Source organism: Balearica regulorum, chromosome 1 (genome assembly GCF_011004875.1).
Source record: "Balearica regulorum gibbericeps isolate bBalReg1 chromosome 1, bBalReg1.pri, whole genome shotgun sequence".
In the NCBI taxonomy this organism is placed as follows: Eukaryota; Metazoa; Chordata; class Aves; order Gruiformes; family Gruidae; genus Balearica; species Balearica regulorum.
Genome location: NC_046184.1, coordinates 189,662,242 through 189,685,206, shown reverse-complemented (window position 1 = coordinate 189,685,206; position 22,965 = coordinate 189,662,242). Strand labels below are relative to the sequence as shown.

Sequence of the window (22,965 nt, the reverse complement as noted above, 5' to 3'; positions counted from 1 at the left end):
TGGAAAGAGCAGAAAATAGGACAATGTGGTGGGCAGAAGGACTCCAAATGATTTACCTGTTTAAGAAACAGTTACATTCCAGGACACCTGGCACAAAGGGAACTCACCTTTAATAGAGGACTTAATAAATATAAGGTCCAGTGGCTACAAGCCAAAGCTAAACAAACTCTGATTACCTACACTGAAAACATTTTTACAACAGGTAATAGTCATTGGAAAAATTTGCAAAGAGCTACAGTGGGATTTCCCAGAAGTTGCACTCTCTTGTTGTTGCTAAAAGAGTTCTACTTCAAACACAAATTAAGTAAGGGAAGTCCTACAGCTTCTGTTACCCAAGAGGTCAAGCGAGATGGTCATAATAGTCTCTTCTGGCCTTGTAACCTATAAATAGAGTCCCAGTGGAAAAAAAATTATCCTTATCTCGGGCTTTCCCAAAACACTGTTGAAAAAACAATAGGAATGCAGTAAGATCAGAAATAGCCACTTTGCAACAGTTGTGCCTAGTTCACTATTTCTACTGAAGAGACCAAAACATTTTGTGACCTTATTCCAGAATGTCTTTTAAGCTCTTCCTTCTTGCTGTCAGAACTCAGCCATACACCTATTTTCAGAGAATTTGATAATTATAACAAAGGTTGAGTTTGAAGTTGGTGGGAGTTTTGCCATTCTGATTTAATGGGTGGATCAAACCAGAGTATCTTTGCAATTTAAGGACACGCCTCAAATTCTCCGTCCGATGTGAAGTGAAACTCGGGGGAATTATGCCACACACACACAACTGCTGAGTCTGGCTGAAAGAACAGACGTTTCTCATATACCATGTCAAATACTGTTATATTTAGGCAACATTTGAAAAGAATTCTACTTACATGAAGTGAATCATTAAATAGCCACAGTACAAATGCCGTACCAGCAACAGACAAAAATTTATTCTGTGCAACTGTGCTGCCTTTATTGTTTGTTGCAGAAAGAGACAACTTCACGCAGCATGTGTCCTCCTGCATTGTGTTTTCATGTTTTTTTAATATTTGAATAATACTTTAATTCTCAACCACAAAGGAAAATGACTCCCAAGTTTGCTGGCCAGGAGAACTATCTGGGAAGTATGACACTTGGGCCTCGGCTCCAAAAAGTATTCAAGTATTTCTTTAAAATAAAGACGAATGTTGCCAACAGACATGCCCAGAATATCCTCTTAGCATGAGCACTTGCAGCTCATTCTTCAGAGAACAAAATGATAGTTGAAGTCTTCCCAGCAGAAGATGACCTGGATCTAGTGTCTTGCATTTCATGTGAATGCCTGAAGCACTGAGAATTAGGATGAAATGGGCTGCTAGAATAGGAGAAGCAACGTAATTGGCAGATTTGTGAATCTAGCTCAGAAAAAAACACATTGGAGAAGGGGTTCCTCCCAAAGAAAACAATGATTTCTTATCAAATCCACAAATAATTTTGAACTCGCCATTCCTGCCTTTTCAGTGTGTATTTTGAAACTGTCCAGCTGCAAATGAGAGCCTCCCAGGCTTCAGGAAGCAAAAACTTCTACTGTCAGCAACAGTACTGTCTCCCACTACCGTCCTCATGAATTTGGTGACAATATTGCCACTAATTTTACAGCAAGCACAGTCAGGCCCTTTGGACAAAATCTAAAAGTCCTGTTAGAAGAACTGAGTGTTGAAAAGTTTAGCTAATCAATATGCAACCAGTAGTGATTATTAAAGATACACATCCAAAGACTTCCAAATACACATTCATACATATCCTTCAGAGAAAAAAAATGTTTGCACTTCAGAAACATGGTTCAGATTAGATCCATGTTTCCATAGGCTGAATATAATATTCCCGAAAACAAAGGCAAAGGAGAAACGGAAAAGATGCACAGATTCCTGAGCATTGTTCTTTTCCTGTCAGAGGTATCAAAAGGCCCATGTTTTCAAGTGAAAAACATGATCATTTAGGATTGCTCCATAAAAAACCAAGCACTTCTTGAACAGACCTATGTTAGAAAACTCTGTTCAAAGGACTGCATAACTTGGCAGCCCTGGCAAAATGAGATAATGTTCATGTATCATGATACAAATAATCTAGGAATAATCAAAACATGAAAGGGAATTCGGTTCATATGGGCACCTTCTCTATTAGAGTGAGCTGTGGGAATGGCATCCCCTACATTCTCCTCTCTCCTATAACCCTGCTTCAATAGTCAATGGAGTTTTTGCTGGTAGTACCAATGGAAACAGGACTAGGCAACAAGAGTCAGGACAGTGTGATGTACTACCATGATACCACACACCTGTAAATACATCACTCCGTTTGTTCTCCTGATAGCTGGCTCTCAGCATGGTATCAGATACATGAGTTCTGTTGTCTTTCAGCTGGGAAAAGACATTCACATGTGTTAAATGCTTCTCCAATGCTGGCACAGGGTATATGCTCCACTCAGACTCAGGCTGGCTCCCTCATGAAACTGGTGCTTGTGTAGACATCTATACTTTTGCGATTCTGGCTTGAGATGGGTCACAGGCTACGCTGCAACACAACCAGGGCATTCTAATTACATTTAATTCTGCCTTTTAATTTAAAATCAAAACTGTCCTGTACCCTTTTAGGTACAAAATGAGACAGCAAAAAATATGTGCTTTAAAAACCTGTCCCATGGAACCACAAGATTTTGATGTGTAGATTTTAAAGCTGCCCAAAACATTTAAGGGAAAAAAAACCAACCAACAGAACAGTCTATTTAAGAAAATCTTTTAATTTTTATTACTTTCTAGTAGTCATTTTCTCATGTGTATGTTTAAATTCTAAACCAGCTATACAATCTACCCTATAGATTTCTTCCCCATAGAAAAAAAAAAAAAAAAAAAAGGAAAAATCTTGGGAAAGAAAAGCTCGAGAAGGTACCATCATTCTAAATAGGCTGTATCATTATTGCTTAATTAAGATAATGAAATGCTCAGGGTTGGACCAGGGGAGGCTGGGAGATTACACTTGGCATTCCCTTTCTGGTTTTGTTCTTTCTGCAGAAGACATGCCCTCTTGTGGGGAGAGGTTCAGGCCCATACTGGTCTCCCTTGACAGAGGTTTGCGTATCGGGCAAAAGAAACAGTTGTCACAAACCAGCTTTTTGCTTCCTAATTTCTCACTTTTCAGTCCCTCCTTAGATGCATGATGCTTGGCGTACCTCGCATAGATCTCTTCTGTGGGTTGTGGAGAAGATGAAGAAAAGCAGCAAGCCGTCAGGCTCCAGAAGAGATGATACAGGATGGGTTACACAGTAAGAAGAGTGCGGAACCGGTTCCTTCAGCTATGTCAAATACATTAGTTTTAGCACCTTCATGAAACAGAGGAAAACTGCACTAAAGAAAGCACTGCATAAAAGTTTGCTCATGACAAGGATAAGAGGACACAATTCCCTGGGTCTAAATGAGCATCCTACGAACCCAAAGCATCATCACTGTAGGGATCTCTGCACTGATGTCCTTATTGGCAGGCTCTTAAGCCTTGTCTAAGCTATGGTAAGTTCTGAAAATATTGTCAGGCTCTTAAAAGCCTTTTTCTCCTTTTTTGTAATGTTGATTTGGTCATTACAACCACAATGCGGTTACCTATATGTTGACCTTGCTCATACCTTGAATTAATTTTATCTATTAAAACTGGTCACTTCACAATGCCAAAAATTTAAGCGACCTGGATCATAAACATCCACTTACCATTATTACCATGACAACAGATCTTAATGTAATGTAACAACTCCACTGGAGTTATGAAAACTGAGACCATCAAATTGTATTCAGTGTGAACACAGGGCGAGGAATACCAAACAGCATGATACCTCGTGACTATTAAACACAGGGTGATAAGTCTTCTTCCTCCCTTCAATATTGAAAGCATATTAATTTTCACATATGAGATATAAGCAAATGAACTGTCTCTCCAAAATAGGTAACAGGCTGATGAAACAAACAAATGATCTTTCATTAGGAGTACAAGATAAAAACCAAGCACATTAAAGCACAGAGTCTGGTAGAGTGACAGGCAGCTACTGCACTTGAGTATGTAAAGAGAAGACAGAGAAAAGGCACCCAAAGTGCAACATAATGAGACAGGAAGGAAGATGGTAAGGAAAGAGAAGGGAGGAAGTCAGTGCTAACAATGCTTCTAGCTGAGATACTAGCATAAGACATGACAAAATAAATAGCATGTTCTCTAGATTCACATAACATACATTAATCTCTCCTGCAGCAGGTTCTTTCTGTCTCAAAGTACAAGAACCCCATAATCCTCTCTTAGAAAACTGTTCATTGCTTCAGGGAGAAGGGGTTATTCTACACTGATTTGTTCCTAATACCTCAGTACACAGCAAAGTCACTTTCCTTATCGCTACGGATACATCCGTCTGCTTTGTTGCTCTAGACATAAACAAACTGAAATTGGAGTACACAGTAACCTGTCTTCTGGGTGCCAACCCTCATGGCAGACTACAGGGATATTCTCTCCGCTTTCACTTGTGTGGAATCTTCATCTGACTTCTCTTGAAATGAGAAACTACAGAGCACATCACATACAACTTGAAACGTGAGCTAGCCGGCTTGAGACAATTAACATGCTTCTGACTTAGTGATTCCTATTTCCTTTCAGTTCCATGTAAGAGGATTCAGCACTTGAAATACCTGAGAACTGTAAAGCATTGCAATGTTCATCACTGTTGCAGTTGACTAACAAAATAAAAAATTTAGAGTCAGTTTTTGGAAGGGTTCTGCTCTCTGCTCTCTTGTTCAACTGTTACACAACAAACTGTACACAAACTACATTAGCTTTGTGTCAGAAATAAATTTGGGTAGAATCTCAAGCCTTCCACCGAATCATCTCTGCAAAGATGGCCCATCTTTTCAGCAAGAAGCAGCCTAGAGAAAGCAAAAGAAGACCTGCTGTATTACTTGAGGACAACATGGTAACAAAGGTATTAAACACAGCAATTATTACTTACCATTATTACTTACCTTTCTTTGGCTAAGAGAACAGACATTCCCACCAGCTTAGCAAACTCGTCAGCTGTGAGAGAACCCTTTTCAGATACCTGTCAAAAAACAAACACAAATAAACAAACTATGGCATTAAAAGAACAATGAAGTTCTCTCAGCCACCAAATCAGGTCTAGCCTTGGTAGCAAATCCCTTGTGAAGACAACTAGTTTGTTTGCATTTTAAAAAAAGTACAAATAATTTCAATATTTCCCCTTAAAAAGTAGTAAGTCTAGACTTACTACTGCATTGAATTTCCCAAATAAACATGTTTTATTACCCTACAAATTAATAATTCTGCCATTTCTCCATTGCTTCAGATTCAAGCAAACTTGTAAAACCACATGCAGTTGCCATTTCCTGCTTCCCACATAACTGGGTGGGGAGGGGTCTATTCTGCATCATTCTCGGCAGTAGTCTTTTTACAGAAACTCAAGATGAAATTAGTCCTAACTTGAGATTTTATGAAGCCAAGTGATCAAATCTGAGTAATGGAAGTCAGCTATACAATGTAACATGCATATAGGTGATTAATTATCTTTTCTTCCCAAACCACTACTCTCATCAAGGGTCATTTTGGGTTCCTTTGACTTCCATGTCATTTCCTGTCTTCATCAGCCATTCAAAATCACCCCTCTCTCCTGTCTGAAACCCTGTGACTTCCTTTCACTTCTTCTCAGAAGCTTCATGTTATCGTACATTATACATTAAGTACAGGGTGCTTTTGGCCACAAGTCTGATCTCATCTTCCCTTTCCCTTATGGGCTAGCCTTTCTCATTCAAAGCCTCTCCCTTACATTTTTCTATGGAGTAAAAGTCTCATATTATGAAAATAAAAGAAAAAAGGCACTTCAGTAATAAATTCACCATCTGTTGCAGTTGACCTCATTTGTTATCAAGAAAAGGTTTTTCCTTTCCTTTCAAAGAGATAAGCACTCTTATTGAAGGCAACAAATTAATTAGAAACCAAAAATAATCAGAAAAAAACCTTAAAATGGTCTAAGTATTCTTCTGTAAATATAAGAAAATAAACTGAAAGGATTAACATATATTGAAAGATTTAAGCATTTCAATTTTGATAATTTAGGATGGAATCTTTTAGACGGCTATATACATTTCTCTTATCTAAAAATCTTTTTGATGAGAGAAAGCTATACGGTAACAATCATGCAAAATGCCCTGAAGAGTCTACCTCATGTATCAAGTGAGAAGGTCTGGGTTAGCTCTACTTTTTCTTGACTTCCCAAGTCAAAGTCCTCTTTGATGTTTAACTTTGGATACACTGAATCAGCCTTTCCTCAACTTTATGAAAAACAAAAAATGACATCCCTCTGAAAAAGACACAGGAAAATGCATCAGATAATGGGATAGCAGGACCTTAAAGAGTCCAGGGGTAGCAAGACCATGAAGGTTTACCACACTGAGCAATTTATACTATTTTTTTTTTTCCCCGATGAAGCTAGCTTAATTCTATACACGCTGTCCTCCAATTGAGCGTTCTTCACTGTGGCAAACTCGGTACAAGATGTTACACATAAAATGTGCTATTTTATGAAATAAACCCAAACTAAACAACTGCCTATATCAACATTTAAGGCATTCACTACCTTCAAGCACATTGTGTACAGCGTCTGAAGTCCACTTCTGTTAAATTAAGTGCTTAACACATACCATGAATTTCATCCTACAACGCAAAAGATTTGGAGGAAGGTTGTAGGTTAACGAAGTTTGAAAAGAGATGGAAAAGTGATCTATCCCTTAAGGAGAAAGCAGCGACTAAGATTATTGCCTGCACAGCACTTTGAAGATGAAAAGTGCTATTTAAGTATTACTGTTAGAAGATTTGGAAGTAGAATATTTTGTATTTCAAAACCTCAAAAGGAAATCCTGTACATCAAGTTTTTATACCTAATGTGTTTAAATTTCCCCAGCACGGTCAGAACACTGAAGGAAATGAAGTACACTTACCATCTCTAAAGCAGAAGCTACCATTTCCTCTTCGTTATGAGACTGGAGTTCAATCACCATCACACCACTGTCAAATATCCGAAGCCTAAAACCAAGACAGAGTCAAAGTAACTAAAAACCCTGTGCACACCACCTATGGTCACATTTCTAATGCATCCACACCTACAACCACAGTGCAAAAAGGAAAAAGAACCCCAAAGCTCTGTAAAATGAACTTAACATTAAAAGCATCTTCAAAATCTGAAGAGACTGAAAAGAGCAGGGCATATGTCTGGGCTTAGTTAAACACTTTTCCAGTATAAAAAACTGTATTTGAAGTGAAAATAATATTGTCTTCCTAGCAAAGTGAACCATGGTTAAAAATTCGTATTTTAATGTGCAGTAGATGTTGGTGTATACAGCAACATCCTTTAAGCAAAGGATGACTTTGTTTAATAAAAAAAAATAATCTACTGCAGGTAAAATATTAAGTCATCCAAGCACCACAGTCTAACTGGCGAGTGCCGTGTTTTATAAATACCTCTATAAAGCCCTTACCTTAGTGGTAATTTCAGTGACTCGAGCATCTTACAAGCATTTACTAAATCTTCTGGTGACAGCAACTATTAAAACAGTAAAACATATTTATTCGCATCTTGCATTTCAAGTGTACAGCATAACACCAAAACAAAGTTTTAAAAACTACAGCTGTAAAATACACCAGGCTACACAACATTGTTAATTTTCTTCCTTTCTATTGTCCAGTCTATTTTCTTGGCTTCTATGCTCTTTTCTGTTCCCTTACTATGTGTTCTATAATAATCATTCTTGCCCTGTTTACAGAAAGAATTGATGTATTTTGTAGAAAAAAACCCACAACACCAACATTCACCATTCTTTAGTATTTTCTGTCCTATCAGTTTTCTTTCCACATAAGGATGGGTTTTCACTTTTATATGGTATTATAAAAAGCAGCATATATTATGACAACTTAGAAAGGATACATAAACATTACATGGAAGGAGGAGAAAGGAAAAAGGTAAAAATCCCTAATTTTAATAAAGGGCTAATCACTTCATGCTGCTAGACAGGTAGAATGAGCAACTGGTAGGGAACATTTTTACACTTTTTCTTAATTATCTTATAACATTTTATAAAATATTTAATAAAAAAATTTCTCACTTCTAATCCTCGTGCACGATTTACCAGACAGTATACTTCTGTAAGTGACATGATCCCTCCTCGCTCCTGTGTTAAGGACAAGACTGGTAAGAGAAATAGCATTCATCTAGTAAACACAGTATCTCAACTTGCATTTGACTGACTGAACAGATAAAACAGAGGCACTAAATGATGTGCTTCAATGAAAAAAACTACCCAGGCAATAGCATGTATTTCTACCATAAGAGGTAAGTTAGTTAGATTATATCTTTCTCTAAGAATTTTAAAATGCAAAACATTTGGATGATATTACATCCAAAGACTGTGAATCACTTTGATTTTAAAGCAGAGTATAAATCACATATTTAATATATTGAAATTCTTTCTTCCTATCAATCAATTTACCAGTTTTACTTTTCAGAAACCCTCAGTTTTCCATTCTGATCATAGTAGGTAGAACATAGCTTTCAGAAAAATACTGTAATATGTATGCTTTTTAGTAGACACATAGCCTTGTAAGTTTCAATCTGAAATCTAACTTTTTGGTGAGCATCTTAGAATTCTGTATTAGCTTCAGATAAATTAAAATATCAGATATTTCTAAGGGGCAGTTAATCTATGTAATAACTATGTGCTATATTTGCAACGTATGTAGTTTTTAAGCAGTTTAAAGTCTGACTACTTATAGTTTAAAAGTCAGTGTTGTTTCACTCTTTCTTTAAAGTTATATTCTGTGGCAAGGGACAAATACAGGGCTGTTCAAATAGAAGAAAGACTGCTAATGTGATTTCCTAATATCACTGATATTTTGCAAATTAGAAGTTGAGATGCCATTGCCCCAAAGAAAAATTCTTCCTTATATTTAAACTTTACTATTCAGAAACAGGGTACATACTCCTTCCATAAATGCTGAATATGAGGCTGTGCTGCTAAATCTGAGACTTTAAAAACAGGCACAGTCCTACAGCCAAAACACATTTACAGCAACACATGGAAAATGCTGGTGCAAAATGAGGGATTTTACCTCTAACGGTGCCTGCAGTATTCCGGCTAGTTGCTTCGCCAGTTGCATATGGTAATGTGTACCAGATCCATATGTTTCCCTAGTAACTGGATTGGCTATACCCATACTCAGTAGATAAGACTTGAACCTAATAGTCTAAACAAATAAATAAATACATTTAAAAGTACCTCAGTTAGTGAATGATTCTGGGTTTTAAGTGTCTTTGATTTTATTACTACAAGACAGTTTTGGTGAACAAATCCATTCAGTTTACTACCATAAAGTCAATTGCTAGCAAAGAGAAAGCAAGGCTTAATACAATTTATTTTTGACGAGCAGAGGTGAAAAATACAAAAATTTACACAAAGGCAGTAAAATCTTTGCTTTTAAGAAAGGGTCAAAAGAAAAGCTAACACCAAACAAATAACTTTCTTTAACTTTATGTAGAATTAAACACAAAAAACCCCAACCATGAAGTGTTCTTTATTAACATTACATTATTAACCGGATAGCTTTTTTGCTTTGCATAGAAACATGTCTGTTGACTTTAAAAACAAAATTAATTTACCTCATCCTCAGTGATGTCACCTTGTTTTTCTTTAATCTTATTAGCTATTGACTTTGATAACTCCACCATTTCCTTAGCCTATCAAGAAAGTCATGTAGGTAAGTCAACTTTCAGCTCGACAGAGAAAACATGCTTAAAACCGAGAAAAGAAGCGTAAGTCTACTTGGATAAGTGACACATGCCATACCTTCTCCATTAGTTTGCTAAGGTCCTCAAAAGCCTGAAATGAAAAGCAGACATTGCAGATCAGTGTAATTACAGCATTCAGGTTCATGGATACAGTGAGCTGCCTTTGTCCACCTAGCCAAACTATTCATAAAAGCTGCCATCCCTTTAGATTAGTATGTTATAATGTGAGCTATTATATATAATTGGTTGATATATCTGTTTTGTATCAGGTCTTAAAATCAAAATTATACAATCCATAAACAACAAAGAATGAAGAAAAGAATCAATCACACACTTTTTTGGTATGTGAACACTAGTTCAATATGATTTATGAAATCTGTATGATAGGAAGGAACAATGAGATACTGAAGCCCGGAAAAGATTAAACTGTCCAAGTTTATTATGCTGTCCTAAAACCTGGGGGAATGTTTCTTGATGGTGATCCAACAGTTAACCCTCAAGGAGATCTATTGTTTCTAGCTAGCAGCAAGCCAGCTGTAAAGCTACAGAAGTACTCCTCCTGACAAGACAAGTTTCATCAGTAGATGAAAGTTAGTAAGAAACAGTCATTTCAAATAAGCAAGAAAGAGGGTAGATGCTTTCACGTATATGCATAACTGAAAAGACAAAAGCTCTGAAAATGTGTGGGAACATCTGTTCATTTAAGTATTGCATACATATGAACAGTGGTGCTACCATAACAAACAAAAAACAGTTAAAAAATGAATGAAATAAGGACCATGAGACAAATTATCAGATTTAAATAAATTAAGATAAAAACTAGAAAAAAGCATCCTCTGAAAACTCTATAGGTGTTGGACCTAAAAACCAAAACACTCACTAGAGAAAGGGAAGAATTATTTGTGCAAACCAATTTTTTTCTAGTCTAAGAAACCTTTTATTTTGTTTCCACAAAAAATATTTAATAAACTGGGCATCCATCATAGGACCACAATTATATCAAGTCTATTAAACTTAGTAAACTGCTACGGTCTTAAATACAATTCTACAACAACCCACAAAGGGCATTTTTAGGCTTAAACAAAACATACTTTTAAAAAAGCTGAAGGTATACTGAATTTCAAAAGTTTTAGTAATGATAACCAACTAGCTTTAAAAAAAATTCATGTTAAAAAAAAAAAAGACTTAGCAATGGTATTAATGCAACTATATTAAAAAGCAACTCTCATTTCTCCCATCCTCAGCAACACACATTCAGCCTTCTCACCCGCTCCTCTCAAACACATGACAATGTGCCCAGGTGGTTAAGCTTCTCAAACAATCTTTTTTTTTGAACAAGTGGTGTGAGAAAAATTCCTGAACCTTTTCAGCTAAAGCTTGCCTGACAGCAGCATCCAATCCCTCTATCCACAAGTTAAGAAGGTTGTTCAGTTAGAGACTGGTCAAATGACCAGAGAGACATCTTGCCTACAGCTTCTGGTCATTGCTTTTATGTGATTCTTAGCTTATTCTGAGTAATCCTCCACTAGAAAGACATATTTAGCAGAACTTGTGAAGGAAGACCCAATTGTTCCCATCTACATTTAGGCACCTTACTTAGAAGCTTATCGGTCTGAGATTCAACATGCAAAGAGAAAGAGATGCCTCCAGGAAGAGACAGGGTTTGCTTTTCACCTGAATCCCTCCTAATGGTGCCTGGGTTTCTCCACTGACTGAGAAAGTTTAGCCTCTTAACACTTGGTACCTAAGTTAGGTATCCAAAATTAAGTGGGACAAAACTAGGTCCAAGGGAAGAAAAGAAAATATACCACCATACAACAATAATCTACCACTATCAGAACAAAACCTTCTCTTTGGAATGTTTCTTCTTACTTCCTAATCTGCCAAATTAAATAATTTACAATAGATTCCCCAATCTCTAATGTAAATCAAAGTCCTTCTACTGTACTTGTATATGATATCAACAAAAAGTTTTCTAACAAGGCTTTTTTCCAGCTTATTTCTAATCTCAATAACCTGCATGAAAACATCACTCATCAAAAGAACCCTTGATTTAGCTACACAAACAGCATACTGTTTCTAACTCCTCCTCTGCCTGACTCACTGAGGGCAGGCCTGGAAACAAAGGGGAATGTGCACACACCTAACAGGAACTTCCTCAGATAAACAAAGGCTAAAGAACTGGATTCTTATCAGCAGTGAACAGCACATGCAGGAAGCCTTTTCCTGGAAGCCAGGGCACCATTTTTTAAATTAAGTCATTTATAACATTTAAAGCTGGAGGAAGGCAGGATTTTACAAGTCATGGTTTTCCTCCGTTCATACAACACATATAAATGGATTTCTTTTACTCTCTGACAAAACTACTAAAGGAAAAAATAACCAGACAATACCTTTTGAACTATATACACACACATGTAACCACAATACCTTTTGAACTACACACAGAACTTCATTCATTAGCGTCCTCATAAACAGAAAGTAAAAAGTTTAATGCTACCAGTACATGAAACAGCATGCAGCCTGCAAAAGTCCAATAATTTTCTTATATATCAGAGCAGTGAATGCCTTTTTTATTGTGGCACACTGAATCCTACAAAGCTTTGCAACAAGAACAAATCCGTTGCACGTAGTTCATGAGTACTTCTGTATTAATCTCTATTATCAAGACAGAACCAGACTACTTTTAAGGATATTGCTCCCAGGTATATATGAAGAAATTAACTGCCTCTGTTGTCCATCAGTATTGATATCTGGAATTCAATTACTGTGCTGTTTTGGGGAAAAAGATTTTCTCCATCTAGCCCAGGTATCCTGCAAAGATGCTTGTTACATCTTGCTGATGCCTGCACTGCAGAACATTTTACTATAATTATAAGCCTAAATCTAACATTTAAAACCTGAATATTTATAAGATGAAAACCTAACTTCACCACAGTTATGAGCAAACACTAGGATCAGCATATTCGTCTTTATATGTATTAAATTTTCAACTGAAACCAAAATTAGCTGTAAAAAAAAAGGAAGGAAAAAACCTCCAAACTTGTAAGAGTCTCTTTCTGCAGATGCCTTTGTGTTCTGCCTCCCAACGAAAAGTCACTGAACTCAGATTTCTAATTCTACCAAAAATAATTTAATAAATACACACTGTTAGTTTCAAAGAACAGTCTTCTTGAAAGGAATTGTTTAAATGAAGTACCTTTACATATGTTGAAAAGCCAGTTAAACATAATAAATAACTGTAAATTATACACTCTTAATCAATTTAGAGTTCTCAGCAAAAACAATAAATACTCTCGGATGCCCCTAAAAGAAAGTGTGAATGAATGTAAATAGTTCAGACAGGTGGTTGACCTTGAAACTTCAGTAGTATTTACCTCGGAAATGTTTTTGTCAGTCTCTTTTCTTTTTTCCTCTAATTTCCTTTCAATCCCTACAATTCCTACAGCCCTTATTCTTCCTGCCTGCAAAAGAAAATAATGAAAGGAATCAGAATAGGAAATGCTAAGTTTTCCCATCCACCTCTCTGTGAAAAGCCTTACATTAGAAGACAGAAAACATTCCCCCAAAGAGCTGATATCATGCATACAATATTTCATATATTTCTTGAAAGTATTTTTTAAAGCAGTGTCAAAAAAATAAGTGATAAGTGCAAAGCATGGATGAATTTGCATTAGTAGACAGATAATAAGATTATTATATTGAAGCTATTAATATGAAGATGCTCAATAACCTAATCCAGACTGAGCATTCCCGCTTATCCCAATTAAAGCCTCCCAAGTCCATGTGAACATGTGTACTAGACCTGTGTGAGTGTATCCAAATATGATTACGTCAAGAAATCTAGCCTGAAGAAATATAGCCACAGAAACACAATGCAGTCTAAATTACCTTGGTGAGAAGTATCAGTATGGACGTGATGGTGAATCTTTCATTTGATGCCAAATGTGTTTTGGAAAGGCTGGTACCTAAGTGGCAGGGGTGCCAGCCCTCAAATCTCTAACTGCAAAGCTTAGCACTGGTGCTAATGATTTGCTATTATTTAAGAATAAGGACAGAGGTAAGGCATTTTCATTAAGTGATTCTCCACGCAGCCTACAGGCTTCCCCATTAGTCCATCAAATGCAACTATGTTTATAGGTACTACGTTTACAAAGGAGAGCATATGTGATTTGACATTAAACAATGTTTAAATGATCCTATTTCATTCACAGTACTATACATAGTACTATATGTTCAATATATTCGTATACAGAAACAACATCCACAGGTTTATCAGAGTTTATAACCCAGAAGTACCCAGATAAAGAAGGCAATCTAACATATGACAGAGATTGTCTGTAACAACTGTCCATTTAGAACATACAGTTAAACCAAACACATAGGTTCCGAACAGGTATGTAAAAGTTACATATTATATATTTGACTTCCAGCCACAAAAAAAGCAAAGAAAAATCACAGTTAAGACTAAAAATCCTTCAGCTTCATTAAATCTCTCATGCTGAATAAAATTATATACAAATATTTATATACATATTTGCATAACTACATATATGTACGTGTGTCTGACTCCATTTACAAAAATGGAGCTCATTATCAACTATTCAAGTCTAAACACACTCAAGGAAGAAAGGCTGCAGCGTTCTCTGTTAGGTGAAAACTGGAAAGGAGAAACTAATTTATGCCAGTGAAGAAACAGGCAAAGTAAAGCTGAATTCCTAGATATGCCCACAGTGTTGGTTAGAGAGGCATGTCATATGGGGGCAGCAAGCAATGAAACAAGAGATTACACACAGATTCTGCACTTAAGCTAAACAAAGTGACACGTGACATACAGAAGGATGTAAGAACCTTTGCACATACCTGTGAATCCTTGTTAACTTGAATGGTCTGACCGGTAGGCATGTTCTCCCATCTCCTTTGTGTGATTTCTTCTGATAATCGTCTATAGAACTGCAAACATTAAAGAGTGACAACAGATGTTTCATAAACTGTGCAGAGTATGTCTGGGTATTTTTAGCATCTTGGTGGTAGATGAAACAAACTTCACTGTAAGACAAAGCATGGTAACACCTACACATCCACAGTATAACATTCATTATCTGGAGATTCTTAACATCCAATCTTCAGAAATATATACATTAGAGGAGGAAACACATAGTTACTAGTGCAACTTGCATGAGTACTTCTATTCCACAATGGTTTTTTTCAGATATTCAAAATGTTCCAAAACATGCTAAAGCTAAAAATGTCAAGGTTTGCTTCAAGGCATGCTTTTAACAGGAAGGAAAGTTCATCAATCCAATGACTGTTGATCTGTTGAATTAACAGTATAAAGACAATCACATAGATCAATTACGTTATTTGTTTATTGCTAATACCAGAAAATGGCATTAGTTAATTAGTTATCACTGACCAAAATCCAGAAAGAAATTCCATTCTTATGGTTGTTAAAAGTTCACAGGAAAGCACCCTGAAGTCATAAAGATCTGGAGTGTAACTGATATGTTAGGTCACGAGTAAGCATAGTAATTTTGATTCTCAGACATGAACATTAACATTAAAATAAGTAAGGTTACAATTAGGCAAAACACCTATCCACCCTTGCCCTAAGCTGAAAACTGCTCACAAAGAAATGAGAGTCAGTCTGATCATGCACATGCATTTGTAAGACATTTATAACTAATTCAAGTTGAAAATCTGACTTTCTGCAGTGAACAGTGAAAAAAATGGGTTTTTTTCATTTTTCAGTTAAAATTCGCAGACTCTTCAAGTGAGGATCTTACACTGTGAAATTTCTTTACAGAGTGCAATTTGTCTTTTAGGATAAGCCTTCTTCCAAAAAAAATTACTTTTTTTTTTTAAAATGCGCAAAGCTTTTGAGATTTGGTGTAGGTAAAAAAGATTTGTAAAAAGGCTCTGAGGCAACAAAAAGTGTTCAGCAATAAAATCAGAGACATGATTAGCACTAAGTTGCTTGATTCCTGTTCAGTATAGGGTTAGCTACAAACAAGCACCTTTTACCCTGTTAAACATCTAACAGATTTCAGAGACGTCATTTTGGAAAATCCTGTGTTCAATTTAAAAGATTAAAAACAGAAGTATAAGATCATATTAAAACTACTAAAACAAGGACAAAGCCTAATAGTGCCTCCTGACAGTTTTGGAACTCTATTTACATTACTTAACCAAAGTATAGATCCCCGAAGGCTCACAGTGTTTGTCTTCAAAAAGGATGTATTGAAAAAGCTCCACCTCAAAAGTAAACATGGAAAGATCATGGAAAATTATCACTAACACAGCAAGAGGAGAAAGGCATGTCCAAAGGTCTGATGTGCTGGGCTTGCATGGTACGAAACTTACCTCAATCTGCCCATGTTCCTTGAAAGAAAGTTTGATGTAGGAATATTTGCTGCTTTGGAATGGACCAGGCTCTTTGTTCGAAGAAGCAAGATGAAGATGAACTACTATTTTGGCACTAAGAAAAAGTTAAAGGAAAGAGAAGAGGTAGCTTCCTGTAATATCTAAAAAAATCGTTTCTGAAAAGTTAACCATTTCATCAAAACTTGTATTAACTTTAGCTCACATAAGATCTAAAGTATACAGAATAATGCTTTACAGTTTGCATCAACATTTAAGTATTTTGACTCAATATTACAGTAGGTCTTGCATTAAAACTACTATAACCTCTAAACCAGCAACATCTCACAAATTTAAAATATACACACCATAAATTAAGAAATAAACATAACAAATTCTAACATTTCAAGCAATAATTCTGAAAAATCTTTTAGTTAAGATATAAACTAATTGTCAAGTAGTCATTCGATTTGGATTTTGACTTGCAATAACTTCTGCCAAAATACACTATCTTTGTCACAGGAAAACAAAAGGTCTCAATATTATGTTTAATCTATTCCACTTGTGTATGTCACTCACGAACACTGTATGTGAATTTGTCCAAAACCAACATTCAAAGGTAACATACATGGAAATAACCATCTAAAATGACACCTACCACCAAAACAAACTTTGAGATAGCATTATTTTAGGAACATAATACACTGCTATCACAGCATGACTGCAAGTCTGTCATTCCCATTTCATTTTACTGATACTTTTTTCATGGGTCTTTATTACGTGAGTTCTCCAGTGTTAGTGAATTACCTGATTTCTTCTGGATACCCCAGGCATATTACCTTACCCCTTACCCTTGCCTACAGTCTGCAAACGGATGTCAACTACATATATATTTCTCCAGTTAATATTTTTTTCTCTTCTTCTTGTGAAACTTCTTTATACGCATACCATACTGAATTAGTTATTCAAGTGAGTGGAAACATTTGAGTTCCTTCTAACCATCACTAGCATTTCCACGCTCAAAATCAATCATATGGTCAATGAAAGTTATATAATATGGGATCTGGCAGAGTTTCTATCCCCAACCAGTTCTGTGGCACAAAAGACTAAAATTAGCTTTCAAATGGAAGTGTTTAAGGTCAGGTTGGATGAGGCTTAGGACAACGTGGTCTAGTGGAGGGTGTCCCTGCCTGTAGCAGGGGAGTTGTAACTAGATGATCTTTAAGGTCTCTTCCAACCCAAACCATTCTATGATTCTATGAAATGTAGATCCAGCAAAATCACTGTTGTCATTTACGACTAATCAAATGAAAATTTCAAGCTAGAACACATACTTGTTTAGTGATTACAAGACATTTATTTAACAAATCACATCAAACACTGCTTTGTCATGACTCTCTTAGACATTTGATCTCAAGTGAGGAAAGCAGGTCCTTGTGGCTTGCAATCTGGAAACTTGGATTGCAAGTGGAACCTACCATGAATTAATACATAATCTTGGGTACCTCACATAACATCCATGGGCAAACTATCAATCTGAAAAAGACAATGACTATCACCTTACCTTTTTCCTATACCAGCTGCTTGCTCTTCAATAAAAACGACCTGAGACAGAGGTATAGCAATGCAGCACTCCTTGAATAATCAATGAAAAAACACAAGTGAAATTAAAGCCATGTCCTGACTATTCACTCTCTAAACCCAAGTGTTCTCCTTCTCCTTTTCACAAACAGTACAGATTTCTACAGGTGCTGCCTGAGGCACTCCAAGTGAAATACAATGGTAACAATAGGAACAATCTATTAAAGAGAAATACAAGTAGAAATACAAAGTTGAAACTGAGTTCTAGATAATAAAAAAACCCAAGCTTAAGCATCAACGTGTCAACTTTAGACATCTCAAGCTAGATTCATAGACGGATTTGTGAGTTTAACGAATCTTTAGTATCTAAGTTCAAAATTTAAACACTAAAATTTCCACACTACTGCAGCATATCGCTGCAGGTGCACAATGCTTATAGGTTCTTAACATTTTGGCATTGATGTTACTTTGGGAGCTAAAACAATATCCAAAAGCACCAGTCTTAATGTTGAACATCTGAAAAACTAGACTATCTGAGTGGAATAGGAATTTCTCCATCTATCCCACACCCAAGGACTTAATCCAGCAGTTCATGCATCTCAACACACATTTGTTGGACTGTACTTTAGACAAAACAAAGCAGAGCAAGAAACAAGACTGTATCCATCTGTGGGAGACTTACCCACCCAGGTTAAACCTTTACTACGTGCATTTAAGACAGAAATTGATCAAAGGAGCAATTCAAAGCATCTAATTAGGTGCCTGGTCTTGTTTTGGTGAGTGTCCTTTCGTGAACGTTAGTCTTCCGCACAACAGCTTGGTGATCAGTACGGTCACCCAGAATACAGAAACATAGGTTACATTCCCTCTTTGGACCTCTCTTCCATCTGCCGGGAGGGTGTGCCTAACACCAGGTTACAATGAGCACCCTTATGGGGCCCTCTCAATCCCCACTACCAAAATTGTTCCTCTTTGCATGAAATGATTAAATACTCATTGAATTGGAGATTAGGGAAGTATACATGCAGGAACTCTGACTAAAAAGGAAATCTCTCATTGGAAAAAAACATGGGTTGTATTTCCCTTTTTAAAAAACTCTTAATACAAGCTATTTAGATTGTTGTATTGCTTCAGATTCTGCAGCCGTTACATGCAACAGGTTACTGTTTGTTGTCCACATAGCTCTGGACACTTTAATACAGGTAAAATTATACTTCTGTTAAAAAAAAAAAAGTTTTTGAAAATGACAAGAGTGTCCAACTATATATAGTATGTACACTGTCAAAATGATTGATTCATTTAGTTCACAGTTAGAAAGTTATGAACTTATTGTAAGCACAAGGACTTAGTATCACCCCTTCCTGGTCAGAGAAGCAAGAGGAAGGGATACAAAAAGACAGATGTGTTAAAAATACCGTGAGTTTATTGGATAATTTATTTCTAATGTCTCATGCTCACATTATGCATGATTTTATGGTTTAAAAAGTTGTACAAATCTAGCTATGTAATAAACTTAAGAGAATTATGTATTTTTTTCCTTTGGAAATCACTGTATTTTCTATACTATTCAACTGCAGTTTACAGCTGTTCTTGTAAAAATGTTTGCAATGTTAATCTAGTGGCAAGTGCCCTGTTTATTACTAAAGTTTGCTGACACCATAAAAGGGGAGTCTCTCTACAAGTTTATTCTAGGTAAGCTAGCTGAAGTTTCTAAGGCTGATGTTGTATCGCAGCTGAGCTTAGCCAACAAGTGACCATGAAAATAAAACGGCACTGTGCTCCCCATGTCTCAGTCCTAAGAGCCTGAAAAAGAATCAGGTTTATTTACCACACTAACAAAGTTATCTGTATTTATATCCCCTGATCAGAACTGGGTAATTTTTGCCAATCTCCTGGACATATGTTTCTGCCCCTTCTGTTAATCAAGCCTGAAGCCTGTCAGAATCTTTGCTGAGTTAAATTCATTTGTTAAAATAAAACTTTTTCTTCCTCATTCTCCAAGGTTCTTCTCTGCTGATTTAGCAAATTCAATGATCTTGGAAGAGTAAAAGAAACCATGTGGCCTAGGAGCAGGGGGAGAAGTCAGAAAAAGAGACAAACATCATCCTTTTGTTGGGAAGGACAGAATAGGGATACGGACAGTTGTAAGACTTGCTGAAGCCATAATGCTTAATGTTACTCCAAGCAAGGAAAAAGTCCAAGTGAGAAGATTAGAGGCAGTGCACAGTGCAGTGCATGCCCACCTCTCAAAATGAGATGCTGATGAAGAAATAAGAAGTGATTAACATAGACAGTTTAGCCCAGATAAATTATCTCAGGCTGACTGTGCAAAAAAAAAAAAAAAAAAAAGTTAATTTATACAGAATAGCTCACAGTGTGGACAATCAACCTCTGACTTCTTCAACAGTAACCCCACCCTGGGGACCAGCTCTCAAAACATTTCGAAAAATTCATACTAAAAATAGTTCTGCTGTTCCTGCAAACAATCCCTAAAGAAAAAAATGTATTGCTTTGCCAAATTAAGAACATTCTTTGTGACCTTACCTTCAGAAGGCTCTTAATAGCTCCCTGCTTTGGAGCAAGGATGTGATATTTGGTAGGGAATGGCCTTTGGGTGCCAGAGGTGCTTCAGCTATCCTTGTGCAAAATTAGTCCAATGGATTATTTTAGGCCTTTGAAAAGTTGGCATTTGCACATGCTTTGTCAAAACTTTGGCTTCCAGGGTTAAATTTCTACAAGACTGTGTCCAAAACAAGCATAATCCAACCTGGTTCTGAGGAGGACTTCTCCTTCAACTGCAGCTGCAAAATGGTGCACATCATCACAGTCTATGCTTAGAGCTTTGTGTCTGTAGTCTTTCTCACCCATTTCTAGCCTGCAATCTCAGGCTGTGGCTTGATGATACAAAGCATCCAGCAGCAGTGTTACTACGCTGTAGTTCTGACACTGCCACTTAACCTCCAAGTCAATTCTCTATAGCAGTACACACAAATGTTCTGGCTTAGTGAAGGGATGGTTCAGCACAGGAACAGGCAGTTGGGAGGGTAAGACCCGTACAAAACAATAGGGCCACCAAACAGAACCTATTATCAAATCATGGTCTGGGACTATATGGTGGGAGCAGAAGACAGGGAAACTTGGACTTGAAAACAATGAGGAAGTAAAGGTCTTGCTAGGTAAGGAGCATGGGAGAGGAGTTCACATTACAATTTGCCTGACATATTCAGCTTCAGTCTCAAAAAAATGGTTTTTAGTGCATGATACCAGACTCTTTTCTCCTCTATTTTTGTGTCGTAGAAAAGGAACGTTTATATGATTGATTCCCATCTCTCCTCATCTTCACACAATTATTTTATTAAAGTAGAATTGGGCGAAAGAACATTCCTCTACATAATTTTCTTTCCACTGTGAGCCAAAAAATGGATTATACTTTTAAAACAAAACACACACAAAAGAAAGAAAGATCTCTCCATGTGCAGTCTTTTCATTGCAAGCTACCTGTTGTTTATCATGGAATTTGCAATTGAATGGCATAAAAGAGACAAAAGCAGGACCTACATGATTTTTCTGATCCCTCCAGATCAGTCTGTGTGTGCTAAGCAGTAATACTCCACTATCAAATTTCACCTAAACAGGAAAAATAAAACAGATCGACAACAAGTTTAACCAGTAAGTTGCATAAATATTGATCTTGAAAACATTACCACAACATCACAATCAGATTCAACAAATCAATATTTTGAGAACACTTTTTTTTTTCAGAAAACACAATAAATAAAGTTTAGGAAACAATGGAGAAAATCAGTATAAAAGATTAGATGGTTATACACAAACTTCCTTTTTCAACTGCATAAACTTTCCCCCAGGAAATCCTAAAGGATCCTCCCTCCATATGCTGTGCAAGATATACAAACATTCCTAAATATCATATTTTAAACAGGGCTATTGGCTTTGGAACACTATTTGCTGACAAATAAAGTAAAAATTATGCAAAAAAGCAAACCAACCTACTAAGAAGATGCTATACACAGTCTGAAATCTTCTGGCCTATCACATAGGAGTATTGCCTCTATCCATTTTACTGTGGAAAAGTTTTTTATTTATCAGACAGCAATCAGTATGTGGAAAATCTGTGTTAACAAATTGCTTCCTACTTGTAAAATTTGAGGCATGTTTTCACAACTTTTTATGAGGGTATGCAACTACTGTGGTGTGGAAAAATGAAGAGATCAAGAGTTACTCCAGCAGTAAAGCAAAGCAGAAAAGTGGGTAGGCTCAGGTAAGAGCAGAGGGCAAGACAGCACCCTTGATGACCAAAGCTAAAGAGCATTTTACAGCTGTCAGGACGACTCAAGCATGAATTGTATGGCATGCCCTGTACATAACATCAAGCGAGGACAGCAACACGGAGGAAGGCTTAGTCCCTGACACAGGAAGGCGGTGACAGCCCCAGCAGGGGACATCAAGTTTCACGACAGTGACACCAGCTACACACGCCCTGTGGGGATGCCAACCCTCCCTCCGTGTGGCACACACCGTCCAAGGCCTTTCTCGGTTCCACAAAGCCTGGATCCCCTCCCTAATAATCTTCTGACAAAGCCAAACCCTGCCAGACTCTGGAGCAAAACGCACACGTCCCCCCACACCTCTGATCGACGCTCCGCCTGCAGCCCAGGCCCCTTCACACCCCTCGTCTCGCCCCACCTAGCACCCTTTGCCTGATACCACCCATAATCCCGTCCCCTGCCGCCCCGGTTGGCGGGGGCCCATGGCTGTGCCCTTTCCCCCGGCCCGGTCCCGGCCCCGGTCCCCGCCACGCCGCCAGGCCCCGCAAAGGGCCGCTCCCGTCACCTTCTCCTCCCCATCGTAGAGGCGCACGCCGCGCTGCTGGACGACCAGCGTCTCCCCCAGCTCCAACAACCCGCTGGTCCACGCGAACCTGTCCATGGCGGGCGCGCAGCCCCTTCCCCTCCCTCCCCGCCGCCGGCAGACCAGGCCGCAGCCGCCGCTCCCCGCCCGCAGCCGCCGGGAGAGCAGGCCCCATCCCCGGCCGCCCCGCGCCCTCTAGCGGCGGCCTGAGGAGCGGCCGCCATCTTCCCGCTGCCTCTCGCTCCAACGCCCGCCCCGCCCACCGACTGGACACCACCGCGCGCCCCCTGCCGGCCCGGCCGCCGCACTAGCCCCAACCGGCA

General features: G+C 37.7%; 1 protein-coding gene across 2 annotated transcripts; it reads right to left on the bottom strand.

The window, feature by feature from the left end:
- Positions 1-2,735: 2,735 nt before the first annotated feature.
- Positions 2,736-22,816, bottom strand: VPS36 (vacuolar protein sorting 36 homolog). Of its 2 annotated transcripts, none has more exons than XM_075741914.1 (14): positions 22,625-22,816; positions 21,332-21,400; positions 17,757-17,827; positions 16,196-16,310; positions 14,696-14,785; positions 13,210-13,296; positions 9,891-9,923; positions 9,704-9,781; positions 9,157-9,291; positions 8,154-8,219; positions 7,530-7,594; positions 6,993-7,077; positions 5,004-5,080; positions 2,736-4,928 (listed from the first exon to the last, which is right to left on the bottom strand). In XM_075741914.1, the coding sequence occupies exons 1-14, from the start codon at positions 22,718-22,720 to the stop codon at positions 4,814-4,816; spliced, it is 1,182 nt and encodes a 393-aa protein (XP_075598029.1). In that variant the 5' UTR covers positions 22,721-22,816; the 3' UTR covers positions 2,736-4,813. The 2 variants fall into 2 exon arrangements, with proteins under 2 accessions (XP_075598029.1, XP_075598030.1); XM_075741915.1 differs by having other exon boundaries at positions 2,736-4,907; positions 22,625-22,814.
- Between the last annotated feature and the right edge of the window lie 149 nt (positions 22,817-22,965).